Genomic DNA, 16,544 nt, shown 5'->3' on the forward strand with positions numbered 1-16,544 from the left:
AACAGCAAGGGAAGGTGGAAGCAATAAAACTATATTGTTGTTCACTTCACTCCTCTTTTATAATTCGTCATTCTGCTGCTACAAATTTAGTGGCAGAATGATGAATAATAAAAGAATGAAGTGAACAACAACATAGATTTATTGCTTCTGCCTGTGAACATTCTGACGCTATTTGTTGGTTTTTTAAGGTCTCCATTTGATATCAATAATTTTTACTTATTAAATTTTAATTATTTTTTTTTTGGAATAATTCAAAAATATATATTTATTTAATTAATTTAAGTCTGCCTGCGGACCAACTGTCCCATCGTCGCAGACCACAGGTTGAGAAACACTGCCCTAAGCTAAACAAAGTTTCTACAGCCTTACTTTCACCTGCACCAACCCAATCCTCCCTTGAAGAAATGTGTTACATGTAAGATTTACAGTGCCTATAGTATTTCTCATGGAGAATCCTCTATAATTTCAGTATTCTCAAAAACTAAGAAGAAGGTCAACGGTTAACTTCATAACGTGAAAGCTCACCAACTAATTGGCGACGGTGATGAGGATTTGACCATTTTTGATTCACAGTCAATCTCCTAGCCCTCACTGCCCACCTTTGACACAAGCCATGAAAAAATTTGTTGAAACTTCCATTCATGACATTTCCAGGATATTTAATCAGGTCCAGCTCAGGGGGCATGCTCGGTAGACTACCATCTTAATTTCCTTTTAGTTTTTACAGTTTAAACTCCAGCTTCCTGTATAGTCATTAACTATTTCTCCTGGTAGATGGCTTTCTCACTTCAGATTTCCACTGATGTTGAATAGCCCAGTGTTTTGTACTTTCATCTACCTATTATCTATCTGTACATAATGACATATTGATCATCTCTCATTAACATGAAATCCAATTTCTAGCTTCAATGATGACTGCATACTAAACTTTTCTTCATTTGACAAACTGAAGAAACATCATCAAATTCCTGCCAAGTACCCTCAAGGGGTGGATATGATAGTACTACATGAAAAATTTACATCATTACTAACTTCCTATCTGCAATTTTCCGCCAAATCAGTCTGTTACTTGTCAAGACTCCAACATTATTAGATCTTACATTTCTATCGTCTAAGGCACTTTCTACAGTATCAATCCACCTGTTTCTTAGTCTTCCTCTGGGTCGTTTTCCTGCCAACCTGGAAGAGAACACTTGCTTTACTAAACTTTCCTCGCCCATTCTGTTTAAGTGATCATACCAACTGAGATTAGCTCTCCTAACGCATTGCTGGATGCTGACAATATCAAGTTCTTTCTTAATATCCTCGTTTTTAATATGATATTGCCATTGATGCCATCTGTTCACGCCTCTGATCTTTCTCAGGACTCTCATATCTGCGGTCTCTAGGCTTTGGTCAGGTGTTTTACTTCTGACCCAGCTCTCAGATCCATAAGTTAAAACTGATTTGAACACTGTCTTCTATACAGCTAATTTATTGTTCCGACTAATTTTTCTCTTATTCCATACAAATTTATTCAATTGACTTCCTACCATACCAGCTTTGTTGATTCTGTTTATCTATTTCTATATTTAATTTACCATCTTCACTAAAAACCGTGCCTAAGCTGAAATGTTTTACTTGTTCCACAGGTTCTCCATTCACAACACAGTTGACACTTTCAATGATTCTGCCTATTTTCATAGTCTTTGTCTTTTTATTGCTGACCCTCATACCATATCTATTACAACAGTAATTCAATTTAATCAGTGAATCTTGAAGACTAGTAGCAGATTTATTTAGAAGTATAACATCATCCACATAAAGCAAAGAGTTGACATTAACATCTCCAATTTTGATATCAGGTTGAATAGCACTTTCCTTCATAATGTCATCCATATAGATAATGAATAACAGAGGGTATAATGTACATCCTTGTCTGACACTAGATTTAACATTAAACCATCTTCTTGCACTTCCTTCAATTCTAACTGCTGACTTACAACATAAATAAAGACTAAGTATTGCTTGATATAATGCCCCAATGACACTATATAACTGTAGCGTATTGAATAGCTTCTCTCTGGCATCTTGTCATTAGTCTTTTGCAAATCGACAAAACTTAAATACAGATCTTTGTTATATTCCCATGATTTCTCCTCTATTTGTTGTAAAGTGAAGATCTGATCCTGACAGCCTTTATTTGACCTGAATCCAGCTTGTTCTTCACCAAGCTTTTCTTCCACAATTCTTCTCAACCGATTCTCATGTATACTTGCATATATCTTACCAGGAACACTCAGTAGGGAAATACCTCTGTAATTCTAACATTCAGTTTTATTTCATTTTTTATACATGGGTACTATGAGAGCTCTACCTCCAATCATCGGGAATTTGTCCCTTTCTCCAGCATTCTGAACTATGCAGTGCAGCCACTGTAAGACTTTTATACTGCTGTACTTCAGCATTTCTGGTCGAATATCATCTACTCCTGCTGCCTTTCCACATTTCAAGAATTTAATGGCTTTTCTACTTCAAGTACGGATATGTATTCCTGACTGCATGCCTGGTCAGTGTTTTTTACCACTGTGCTGTCCTCACTGCTTGATTCATTTAGCAGTTTTTCAAAGTAATTACTCCATACTGCAAGGATATCTCTTTCTCTCCAGTTTTCATGTCACCTTTATCATCTCTAATTCCTTTTACAGCACTCATTCCTCCATTCCTAAGCTTCTTCAAACTCCAGAATATTTTGCCACCTTCTTGATATTTATTTTCCATGTTCTTGCCAAAGTTCTCCCATGACTTTTGTTTAGCTAGTTTTACAGTGTTTAGATTTCTTACATTTGTCTCTGTATTCTCTAAGAGCACAAGATGACTTATTTGCCAGAAACTTTTGATATGCTTTTTTCTTCTCCTTCACTGCCTCTAACTTCCTGTGTCCACCATGGAGTTCTAATTTTTCTATCCTTGCAGACAATTTCACCACATGCCTCTCTAGCTGAATCCATCAGGGTTCTCTTCAAGATTGCCACTGAATCTCCAAGGGTTGGTTCCTGTTCTCAAACTCTTTCATTTTTTCTTCGATAATTTTTGTGTATTTTAGTCTACAGTTCAGATCTGAGAGCTGCTCAACTTATGTTTGCTTTAAACCTTTCTTACGTGTTATTCTTTTGAATATGAAATTCAATTTTATCCTGCTCAAGACTAAATAGTGATCACTTCCGATTTCAAATCCTCTGTACACTCTGCTGTCCTGCACCATGGAAAAAACATCACTATCAACAATAACATAATCAATGAGAATTTTCTTATTCCTTGCTTCTTCTCTCCATGTGAATTTGTGCACGTTTTTATGCTGGAATATGGCGTTAGTAATAACCAGTCCATGTCCTGAGCAGAAATCCAACAGGTATTTGCCATTATTATTAGCTTTGCTCTTTTCTCCAAATTTTCCCAAAATATTTTTGTATGTCTGAAAATAATTTTCTACTATGCTATTTAGATCCCCAACAAGGACCAACGTTTCCTTTTTCGTTGTGTCAGTTGCTTTCTCTAAAGACTCAAAAAATTCCTCCACTTCTACCTTAGTAGAAACCTCATGTGGGACCATAGGCACAAATAAGTCTCATTGTCCAGTTCCCCATTCTCATAATTGTCCACATCACTCTACTCGAGACTGCCTGCCATTCAAGAAGATTAGCTTCTTATGTAGTGTTGAATACTATGGCTATTCCTTTTCCTCAATTGTCATTGCCTGAAGATAACATTTTGTATTTATTGCTCAAAAAGATATCACCAGTTTTTGTCTGTTTTGTTTCAGTCACCCCTATTATGTCGATCTGGTACTTATCTAATTCCTCGGCTAGCTCCATTTCTTTGCTATTCAGGCTTCTTATGTTGATAGTACCGTTCTTTAACTCTGGTGATGTTGAATTGGGGTGTGTTTTCAGATTTGTTTTATCTGAAAACTTGACTTTTCGCTGTTCGCCCTGGAGAAAACAATGGGAGCCTTGTTTAACCGAGCGATGCTTCAGCCAGCATGAAATTTTGTCATGTTGTATTTTTTATATATCATTTTGTATTTAGGTTTAAGCCATTAAGAATACAATGTGTTCGGCTAAATCCCAAATTGCCAGCCCATCCTTGAAAAGTCAGCTACTGGAACAAATCTGAAAACACACCCCAACTCAACATCACCAGAGTTACAGATCGGTACTATCAACATAAGAAGCCTAAATTGCAAAGAAATGAAGATAGCTGAGGAATTAGATAAGTACTATATCGACATAATAGGGGTGACTGAAACAAAAAAAGACAAAAACTAGTGAGATTTTTCTGAGCAATAAATACAAAATGTTATATTCAGGCAATGACAAACAAGGAAAAGAAGGAGTAGTCATAGTATTCAAAACAAAATATGAGCCTAATCTTCTTGAATGGCAGGCAGTCTCAAGCAGAGTAATGTGGGCAAATATGAGAATGAGGAACTGGACAATGAGACTTATTTGTGCCTATGGTCCCACAGAAGGTTTTATTAAGGTACAAGTGGAGAAATTTTCTGAGGCTTTAGAAAAAGCAACTGACAAAATGAAAGAGAAAAAGTTGGTCCTTCTTGGGTATCTAAATAGCAGAGTAGAAAATGATTGTCAGACATACAAAAATATTTTGGAAAAATTTGGAGAAAAGAGCAAAGCTAATAATAATGGCAAATATCTGTTGGATTTCTGCTCAATACATGGAATGGTTATTACTAACACCATGTTCCAACATAAAAATGTGCACAAATTCACATGGAGAGAAGAGGATCTCTTAAGAAAAGTCTCGTTGACTATGTTATTGTTGAAGTGATGTTTTCTCCCTGGTGAGGGACAACAAAGTGTACAGAGGATTTGAAATTGGAAGTGATCGCCATTTAGTAATGAGCAGGATGAAATTGAATTTCATACTGAAAAGAATAACATGTAAGAAAGTTTTAAAGCAAATAAAAGTTGAACAGCTCTCAGATGTGAACTGTAGACTAAAATACACAAAGATTATTGAAGAAAATATGAAAGAGTTTGAGAACAGGAACTAAAGTTTTTTGTTCTTTTTTTTGCTTTATGTGGACGATGTTATACTTCTAAATAAATCTGCTACAAGATTCCCTGACTAAATTGAATAATTGTTGTAATAGATATGGTATGAAGGTCAGCAATAAAAAGATAAAGACAATGAAAATAGGCAGAATCGTTGAAAATGTCAACTGAATTGTGAACGGAGAACCTGTGCAACAAGTAAAACATTTCAGCTACTTAGGCACAATTTTTAGTGAAGACAATAAATTAAATATGGTAACAGACAACAGAAACAATAAAGCTGGTATGATAGGAAATCAACTGAATAAATTCATATGGAATAAGAGAGAAATTAGTCGGAACACTAAATCAGCTGTATAGAAGACAATGTTCAAACCAATTTTAACTTATGGATCTGAGAGCTGGGTCAGAAGTAAAACACTTGACCAAAGCCTAGAGACCGCAGTTATGAGAGTCCTGAGAAAGATTAGAGGTATGAACAGATGGCATCAATGGCAATATCATATTAAAAACGAGGATATTAGGAAAGAACTTGATATTGTCAGCATCCAGGAATGCATTAGCAGAGCTAATCCCAGGTGATATGGTCACTTAAACAGAATGGGCGAGGAAAGATTAGCAAAACAAGTGTTCTCTGCCAGGTTGGAAGGAATACAACCCAGAGGAAGACCAAGATATAGTTGGATTGATACGGTACTTAGTTCCTTAGACGATAGAAATATAAGATCTGATAATGTTGGGGTCTTGACAAGTAACAGACTGATTTGGAGGAAAATTGCTGATAGGAAGTTAGTAATGATGTAAATTTTTCATATAGTACTATCATATTCTGTACACCCCTTGAGGGTACATGGCAGGAATTTGATGATGAAGTATATTTTAGTAATTTGTTCTTCACTGCTGATAAAAGTGGAGTTAAATGCAGAATAGAATAAAGGAAAGGAAAAGAATCACAAACATACTGCCCACACATGGTTGTTGAACACAGTGTCCTGTTCATTCATGACCCAGACAGTGACCCTTCACATCACCATACTTTGCCTTCTTCTATACATGATCTGGACGAGTAGGTGGCAGCAAGATCATTCACTAGCTGGTTGGAAAATATCAGATCCAATCACATGTAAAATCTACTAACCAGCCTGCAGAACCAAATTAATGCTATACCCTCATGTGTGATCGAGGGTTTGGGATCACTATAGTTTATCTGGCATGTATCTGAAGAGCATCAACCACACTGCATGCAAGACAGAACTGTGCAGCTTGCTCTGAAGACCAAACATGGAAACAGATACTTCAAGCCTTCAGTAAGCAAGGAGTAGTATTTCACTTTGTTAAAATCATCTATCACCTTCTCTTTAAGGAATAGGCTTTTGCCTGTTTTGCCTTTACTGATCTCCCTCTCTCTCCTCTCCCCTTCCTTCCCTCTGGTCTATATCTATCCACCTCTTTTGGTAGCTGATATCTTTCCATCCTAACTAGATATTCTTTCCATTTCTCTCTATATTTCTTGATCTTCTCATTAATGTTATAAATATCTAGTTCTTTTCTGATGTCTTCATTTCTTACATGGTCCAATTTTGTGCAACCTTTAATTTTTCTTAAAAATCTCATCTCTCTAACTTGTATTTTACTTTCATCTTTCTTTTTAACTGTGTGGGAGTGGCCATTACTTTATAAAATTTTAGTCGAGTTTCACGTATTTTTTTATTCAGTGTCCTTTTAATTGTTACAGATTTTCTGAAATTTCCTTGTTTTTTTCTATCTATATCTATATCTTTTAGATATGTTATTATGCAGCCTAAATAATTAAATTGTGTCATCTGTTCTATTATTTTATTTTCTATAACTGTTTTTGATCTAACATGATTCTGACCTTTAAATGCCATGACTTTTGACTTTGTTTTCTTTTGTGATATTTTTAAGTTGAAATGTTGGCTTATTTTGTTTAATTCGTAAACTGATTTTTGAAGGTCATCTTCATTGTCTTGTAATATAATCTGATCATCTGCATACGGCATTGTATTGATAACAGTTCTAGTTAACTGGATACTTGTTTTATTGTTGTTTTCCATATTTTAATAATCTGATAAATATATATATACACTCGGGTCTCTTTTTATAAGGATTTGAAGTTATGCGGTGCATAACTTAAAAACTTATGTATCATTGTACATAATGAACAGAGTATTGCAACACATTCTGGTGTGACGTGAGTAACGTGTAAGCAGCCAGTGTCTGTGAAGTTTAATTTTGCATGCGAGTAATTGTTTGTCTTTTCATTATCAAAAGTCTCAATTTTGCTAATTTTATTTTAAAGATTTAATTTGGCCCAATGGAGGAAAAAAGCACCAAAGAAAAGCAATTTTGTTGGAAATGAAAATTGCAATTTTTACAATTAATCTACAGTGATTGGTAAATATTTTAATTTAGGCTAATCTACTATAAGAGCAATTAAAAAGAATGAAGTCGCAATAAGAAAATCTGTCATTTTTGGCAGAAAACTAAGTGCCAAATTATCATCATACTCAAGAGATGCTTTATTTGAAAAAAACAGAACGAGCGCTCATAATTTGGATTGAAGAATTAACTCAAAGAAGAATTCCTATAAGTGGTTATTTAATTAAACAAAAAGCTCTACGATTTTATGAACAGATGAAGCAATTGGAGCCATCTACTTCCGCTTCCCAAGCTGATAAAGAATTTTCGCCTAGCAAAGGATGGTTAACCAGGTTTTTAAAAAGGAATGCACTTCATAACGTGAAGATTACAGGTGAGGTTGCAGCAGCAGATGAAGCAGCCAAAAATTTTCAAGAGAAGTTAGCCAAAATTATTGAAGATGGTGGATATTGTCCCGATCTAGTGTTTTAATGCTGACAAAATTTTGAATTTCTTTCAAAACAAGATTGTTTTGAAAGAAAATGCCTAGTCGAACTTACGTCGAAAAGTCTGAGAATCAAAAAAGCAAGTGGGTTTAAAGCAAGCAAAGATCGAGTAACGTTGTTACTTTGTAGAAATGCATCAGGAAATCAAATGTTGAAAGCCCACTTAGTAAATCGATCTCTAAGACCACATGCTCTAAAAGGTAAAGATCTAAAACAGCTCTTGCTGTATTTACTGAATGGTTCAATAATTGCTTTGTACCAGAAGTGGAAACATATATGAAGCAAAAAGCTCTCGATTTTAAAGTTTTAATTGTTGACAATGCACCAAGTCATCCACATTTAGAACATCCAAATGTGCACATAGTGTTTTTTCCACCCAAAGATCAGGGCATAATTGCTACTTTTAAAAAATATTACTTTAAGCACACTTTTCAATTTATATTGGATAAACTAGAAAATGAATCATTAACAGTAACTGACATTTGGAAAAAATTTTCTATTTTGGACTGCTTAAATCAAGTTGCATCTGCTATCGCTGAAATAAGACCACAAACTTTAAATGCCTGCTGGAAAGCAGCTTGGCCTGGATGTGTTGCAAATAGTGCAACCATGCAAACATCGACGTTATCAGCTGAAATCATTACTTTAGCACAGGAAATTGGTGGAGAAGATTTTGATACATTTAGTTGGAATGATGTACACGAATTGCTGGTGGATAATGCCTTAAGTGACAATATTATTGGATATCAATTAATTTTAGATATCGAAGATCCATAAAAAGATAGTGAAGCGGAAGAAAAACCTGGCCTCCCTTACTGCAAATATAATTTGAGAAGGTCTTGAACTGTGAGCTGAAGAACTGTGTCTGGATATCGCGAGCTGTATAAAAAATTAATAAAATCATCATCACAAAGTTTAATCACTGATTGCATTGTCAGAAGAAAAAAAAATCAGCACAGAATGAAGCTAATTCTGTTTGTGAAGAACCATTGCCTTTACCATACAGATCTGATGCACTGACTATCTCTTCTGGTGATGAAAGTGATTTCGCACCAGTTCGTAAACGTTGCCGAATATAGTCTAATAGCAACGATAATTCTGATGACAAATGTAAAAAAAAAAAAAAAAAATTGTTACTTTTCAATAAAATTAAATGAATAAAGCTTTAAAACAAACTTAGGCATTCTTATTTCCCTGAATTTTTATAAACTTTTTTATGCGATTTTAGGTTTGTTTTAATTCATTGCTTTGGTTTTATGCGGTTTTAGAAAAGTATGGAACGTATCCCTAATTTTTCAACGTAAGTTAGGTTTTTTTTTTTGTGTGATTTTTTTATATGCTGTTTTCTGTAAAGCATATCTACTGCATAAAAAGTGACCCGACTGTGTGTATATATATATATTGAATAGAGATGGAGAAAAGGTACATCCCTGTCTTGATTTATCTTGATTTATTTCAATTTATTCTGTTAATTTACTGCTTTAGTGTAACTGTATCTTTATATAAACTTTATATAGCTTGAACCAAATGTACGAGGGTTAAGTAATCCCTCGATGTCACGGCATATATCAAAATCGCGTTAATCAAATCTAATAATCAATGGTAAAAAGTACAATTCGTCCCTGATCAATTACTATACTAATAGTTCGATTAATATGGTACTCTTTCAGGAGAGATAAAAAATGAATGCAATGTTTAATAAATACTTGTAGCTACATTAGTTATTGCAATTTTTTTTAATCAAAAGAAGTTATAAAGAGTCGTTTGAACAATTTTAGATTTTTTTCTTATCAGCATAAATTCTACGATGACAAGCAAAATGACTCTCCAGACCTCGGCAAACAAGCATTCTTTGATTAACATCTGGATCCATATCCATCACTTTCTGCTTAAGCGATTCTAAACTGCAAAATATTCCATCCAGTTCTTTGACTGTTATTTCCTACGGAACCTCATCTTCACATTCCATTTGTTCGTTGTCTTCATATGCGAGTTGTTCAATTTCAAGAAGATTCTTGTCACTGAACTCTTTTGAATTTGAATCCAATAATTCTTTAACATCTTCTGCATCAACACCATCAAACCAAGGTTTTCGCCAATTGCAACGATTTCTTTGACCACGTTGTTCATGGGATTTTGAAAACAACCTAAGTCATTAGTGCATTCTGGAAGAAGGTTTTTCCAAACAGCTTTCATGCAACTAGAAGACTTTCTCCCACGAGTCACGAATGTTCTCAATTGTATGTTTAATGTTAAATTTTTTCCAAAATTCGTGGAGCATAATCGCATTTTCTCCTGTTGTTTCTACTGCCTTTGAGAATGTCTTTTTAAGAAAAAAGTTGCAATGACACACATGTCCATGGGTTGTAGCAATGATGTTGTATTTGGTGGGAAAAATAAAACTTTCACATTCTCACACAGATCATTAAGAAAATTTGGATGACCACGAGGCTAGCAGCCTCGTGGCATGAGCATGATTTTGTGTGGTAAATTTAAAGGCACGTTAATCAAAACTCTTGCCGTGTGTATCAAGGGATTGCTGCAATTAATTTCGCTGCGATAATCAAATCCACGTTAAGCAAGGGATACCTGTATTCCATAGTTTTTCTGTGTATTTTATAAAAGCTTTCTCGTAATCAGTGAAGGCCATATGAGTCTAAATTAAATTCTCATATTTTTTCAATAATTTATAACTGGTAATTAGTTTACGGAATTAACAACGCATATAAAGTATATTAATTAAAGATAACTTTAATAAATAACTTCTATATTTCGACAACGTCATGTTGCCATCTTTGAAGATGGCAACATGACGTTGTCGAAATATAGAAGTTATTTATTAAAGTTATCTTTAATTAATATACTTTATATGAGTTGTTAATTCCGTAAACTAATTACCAGTTATGTATGACCAACGTATAAGCCTTGCTACTAGAATTTCAATAATTTATTTTATGTATCAGCTACAGGACTAATTGGTATACTCCGACCAAGAAAATTATGATTGGAATTATTGATTAGAGGGAAGAAAAGGGACATGGCAAGATGGAAGTGGGATTTATACAGTTAAGGGATAATTACATGAAACAATGTTATAGAGAGAACAAGGAATTTGAGAATTCTGGATCTGATAATAGCATCAGAAGACATATCCATTACCAAGGTAGACACTCTGCCTCTAATTGGGGAGAGTGACCATGCAGTCTTCTTCTGGGTGTCAAACATAGAATTCTCTGTCAAGAAGGGTGTTTATGTTCAACTATAAGGCTGGTGATTATGAGACTCAGGAGTCATCTTAGAACAGTACCATAGCTTGAGAAATTACAAGGAAAGAATATCAGTAATGCATGGCAAGTGGTCAGAGATTGATTGAGAGTAACAGACTGCATACCCAAGGTCAGAAGGCCAAACCAAGTTGGAATTAAATCGATGAGTGGGGATATAAAGCAAGAGCTACAAAAAAAAAAAAAACATTGTGGAAAGAATATAAAGAAAAAAATGATAACCATACTCATGAGCAGTCAAAGTTCAAGCAAGAAGGGTGACTAATATGGTAAGAATGGCCAAATCAGAAGAGAATTAGCTAAACAGGATAAAGTAAACCCAAAAGTGTTTTTTCATTATGTAGGGAAAATGACAATGGTAGGATTACCTTTAACCAGAGTTTCCCAAACTATGTTCTGCAGAAAGTGAATAAGTGTTCCGTGAAAAATTATCAAAATTAATACGAGCCTGCAATGGTTTTAAATGCTGCGACAAGTTCAAACATGTTTGAAAATCAGGCACTCCTCAATTTGTGTGTGGATTGAGCAGCTGGCCTTGACTCAGCCGTTGGCTGACAGCCGCCTGCAGTTGTTCACACCTCCATGCGCAAGTGAAGTAGGGAGGTATCTATTCTAGGAAACGAGCAGTCACAAGCAAGGTCAATGCGATGCGGTTGGGCAGGCCTGTAGTGTGCGCTGTCACATTTTTGTGATGTGATACAGTCTGCTGCAGCGATAGCGTGCGCTTAGCTTTACAATGAATATGAGACTGATGATACTCGACTCTAAGCAAGGTGTTCCGTTAAAATTTCAGGATTTGTGAAGTGTTCCATCGTAGGAAAAGTTTGAGAAATGCTGCCTTAAACAATGCTCACGGTAGGAAGGTGACTGAGTTAAAAGAAATAGTTGAGTTGCTGAGTGATCATTTTGCAAAGGTGTATCATCCAGGTGGAGATTTTACAGTTGCTAATGTTACAGACACACATACAAAATTGAGGTAGATAAACAAGAGGGGTTCAGCATATAAAAAAATATGAATGTGAACACAGGAGTGGGACTGGATGGCATATCATCCATGTACTACATGAATGTGCAAGAGAGTTGGCATTGCTTCTGACAAAGTTGTTCGATCTAAGTCTCAGCTCTAGAGGTGGCTCCAGGACAGAGGTAGCAAACTGCAGACCAATTAATATATCAGGAGTAGTTTTTAAAATATTGGAAAAGTTGGTGAAAAATAAAATACAACAGTGGATTGACAGGTATGCAATACCCTATAGCTGGCAGAATGTTTAAAGGGTCAGTCTTGTCTTAGTAACTTATTCACATTTTATAATGTGCGAACAGAATTAGATAAAAGCAATGGCTACACCATGATACTGCTCAACTTTGCCAAGGCATTTGGCAGATTACCACACAGAAAACTATTACAAAAGCTGGAACAAATGGGAATGGGTATGAGGCTAGCAGCATGAATAAGAGTGGCTGACAGACACCAGAATATATAGAGTGGAATTTGGGAGAATGATGGTGACTAATGGAATACCTCAAGGATCAATACTATGACCACCACTCTTTAATTTATATATCAATGGCATAGAGAAAGATTTGAGAGGGAATACTCAGTTGTTTGCTGATGATGCAAAACTGGGGAGGAGAGCAGTTGATAAAGGTGATGTAGATATCCCAAGATGATTTAAATAAATTGACATTATGAGAAAAGGATAACAATTGTCAATTTAATGTTGCAAAATATAAGGTTATGCACTTTGAGTTGAAAAGTCTGCATGCATATGGTGTTGGATTACAAGAAATTCATAAGGCTAGGGATTTGGAGATAATGGTGGATATAAAGTTGAAGTACAGAGGACATATTACAAAAGTTGGTAAAATAGCTCAAGGGATTACACGGATGTGGAAAAACACTAACAAGTAAAGATAAGGAAGTTATTACCCCTCTTTATAAGGCTATGATTTGTTCTTGGGGACAGGTTACCTGGGAACCAGGAGGTGATAGAGAGGATTCAGAGACAAGTGACCAAGATGGTGACAGGTCTGTGGAATACTCCCCATGAGGATAGGTTGAAAGTGGGTTACAAAGTTTGGATGATAGGCAGAAAAGAGGGGCCATGATAGGGGGTTTATAAAATTTATGCAAGTCAAATGTTTCAATATATGACAAATAGAGAACACGGGACCATCCATGGAAGTTGTCTAAGAGTGTAATTAGTAGGAGCATGCGGATCTGATTTTTTGCATGGAGAGTGGTGAGCGAGTGGAATGGATTGGCAGATTTGGCTGCAAGTTCTCTGACGGTGAATGGATTCAAGGAGATGATATAATAGGATTTGTGTATATAATGGTTAATTTAGGTCTCCTGAGATGAGTCTCCAGACTCCATGGATATGATGTAAAATAATAGTAATATTGTTATTAAAAACATCTCTTCAGTCATGATCATGAGAATTTATCGAAGGATAAACTGAAAGGCATATATCATTTAAGTATAAAAATTATCTCAAATATTTTTTAAAGTGTAATTTGCCCAATCATTTATGTTTATAATCTCTTTCACGCTCTAAAACAGGCAAACCAGACAGAAGAGACATGTAATTAAGGGACATAGTACACTGCCCTTTCAGCCTTAGTTGCTGTAGTCATGACTGAAAACAATAACATGGACACCCCTTTGACAGCACGATCTCATAGCAAGTCTACTTTTACTATATACTATCTTCCTAGAAGTTATTCTAGGGATTACTTTTTACTTCATAAAGAGCTGAAATTTCACAATGGCTTTTTTTTTAATACATATGACTGATGGTCAATACACACATTATATGTTATTCACATGAGTATAAATCAATGGGAAAACATTTTACCTTGTATCACAGATTTCAAAGGAAACAAATGAAATACAGATCTGTCTTCTCATAACCTGTTACAACTGTTCCAAATTGATATAGCACATTTATCCTATGAACTGATTAATAAATCCATGAGCTCATTAATCCAAAATGCAAGATGGTACACCTTCTGTAATGGCATTCATTATTACAGCAAATGTGTGCAGGAATCCCATGATACATAACTTAAAAAAAAATTCTGAACAGATTACTGCATAGAACATAATATAATCATTTGTAATACATGTACTAAAAAGAAATGGAAAGAATGAGTGTGAAGCAGTACCAATTGCTATAGTATTGGTACTTATTCACAGGTTTCGCTTACACAACAGTGGAAGGGGAACGTTACTTACAGTGACGTCTTGATGAAAATCACATTCTAAGATAATTCGCTTACACAACAGTGGAAGGGGAACGTTACTTACAGTGACGTCTTGATGAAAATCACATTCTAAGATAATTCGCTTACACAACAGTGGAAGGGGAACGTTACTTACAGTGACGTCTTGATGAAAATCACATTCTAAGATAATTCGCTTACACAACAGTGGAAGGGGAACGTTACTTACAGTGACGTCTTGATGAAAATCACATTCTAAGATACTCAGAGCATTAGTTTCTGATTAAAAACTAAAATGTAAGTAATCATGTTATAAACATAGTCATTGACATTGTCATTAAAGCACTGGATGTAGCAAGTTGCTTCTATATGGGGTATTTGAATTTTATTCAAGCTATTAGCGCAGAATCATTTATTAGTTTTCAGAAACAATTTTCAGACACTAAGTACAATAAAGAGTACAAAATGTAAATTGTTAAAAGATTGTTTGTACCATTATGCATCTAAGCGGACTTCACCTGTCATGGTCTTGAAGTGTTTCAGTTCATAACATATCTCACGATTCTGCGAACCACAAGCAATTTATTACGGAGAAGGCTCTCCTCGCCCCTCAAAAAATTTACATTTCCATTTAATTTTCTTGAAAAGATTTTAAAAAATAATGAAATAAATTACCTTGGAAGAGGAACCATCACCGGTATCAACACGTTTCGCAGACATATTGGTACCATACAAAATAAAACTTGGCTCAATTCTACCCTAGACACGTCACCTATACTCTCGCACAATGCATGCATCTCCGCAAGCCAATTAAATCACTTTAGTTTTGCAGAGGTGCCTAACTTTCCTTTATATTCAGACCTTATGAAAGGTCTGAATATAAAGGGTTTATTATATTATTACGATTATTATGTTTCAATAAAGCTCAGATAGTATTCCATGGTGCGCTATCGAAGTTCATTTATCATATATAAGCAACGAGTTTAATATGAACGCCAGTCGTTCAATACTATATTAAAAGGAGGAATATATACCAAAATTTTTACCATGGAAGTAATAAACTAACTATTATTAACACAGTTTCTGGCATACCTCTCATTCAACTGATTCACTGACAACCACCTCATACAACTCATTCACTATCCTTGCAAAAAAAAAAAAAAAAAAAATCTAGACCTCACATTGTTTCTAACTAAATGTTTATTCAACTTCCAATGCTGACCTCTTATTCTATTCCTTCCCGCCTGTCATATAATGAATACTTTTTTCCATTTCTCTTCCATAAAACCTTTTTATAACTTGAATGTTATTATGATGTCGCCTCTCTTCCTTCTATCTTCCAATTTTCCAAATATGTGTAATCCCTTTTCATACAGTACATTCCACAGGCCAGAAAATATCTTAATTACCCTGCTCTGAATTCTCTCAATCACCTCCACATTATCATCAAGAAATCAGCCGACCAAATCAGAACAATAGTCAAGATAGAGCCGTATCAGAGACATATTGAAGTCTTTTTTTTTTAAGCATCCAGGTAATCTTCTGAACTTTTTTGCCAATTTTTGCAATATTATCTCTATGCTTCAGTTCCCTATTAACAACAACACCGAGATCTCTGGATTCATCAATTTTTAGCATGTAACCCCATCAATACAAAGTATACACTGAAACCTTTTCAATAAAGTGAATAACTTTATATTTTTCCACATTAAAAGATAAAAACACTATCCATTGATCAGATTGATAGCCCATTCAAATCACCCAGCAGGATAGATACATCAGCTTTATTTACAACAGCTATTCCCAAATTAGCATAATCAGTAAATATCTGAATATCATTCCGTAAATTGCCTTCAAAATCATTTATACATTCTTCCAGAACTTAATACGATTTATTTTCAATATTTTAAATGATATTATGGAGAATTTTAATATGAGAATGGATTGGAATATCAAGGACATAAGAGGTTACTCTCAGGACAGAGGATAGTTCAAGGGATTGAAGGAGATGATGTGAGCTGGTCAAGAATCAGATAATGGAATACCGGGTGACTTGTCCTGCTGGAATGGTAGTTGAGATACAGAAATATGAT

The 16,544-nt window shown here is 34.9% G+C and overlaps 1 protein-coding gene across 1 annotated transcript in view; it reads right to left on the bottom strand.

Moving 5' to 3' along the window:
• Spase25 (Signal peptidase complex subunit Spase25) overlaps positions 1-15,261 on the bottom strand; it is an 81,283-nt gene extending 66,022 nt beyond the window's left edge. Inside the window, exon 1 of the mRNA XM_090411220.1 lies at positions 15,127-15,261. Within this exon, the coding sequence (XP_090267346.1) occupies positions 15,127-15,171 (45 nt within the window). The 5' untranslated portion in view covers positions 15,172-15,261. The remainder of the gene's footprint in view (positions 1-15,126) is intronic.
• Positions 15,262-16,544: the final 1,283 nt, after the last annotated feature.

This window comes from Typopeltis vanoorti, chromosome 21, assembly GCF_054136105.1.
Source record: "Typopeltis vanoorti isolate ZY-2024b chromosome 21, IOZ_Tvanoo_1.0, whole genome shotgun sequence".
In the NCBI taxonomy this organism is placed as follows: domain Eukaryota; kingdom Metazoa; phylum Arthropoda; class Arachnida; order Uropygi; family Thelyphonidae; genus Typopeltis; species Typopeltis vanoorti.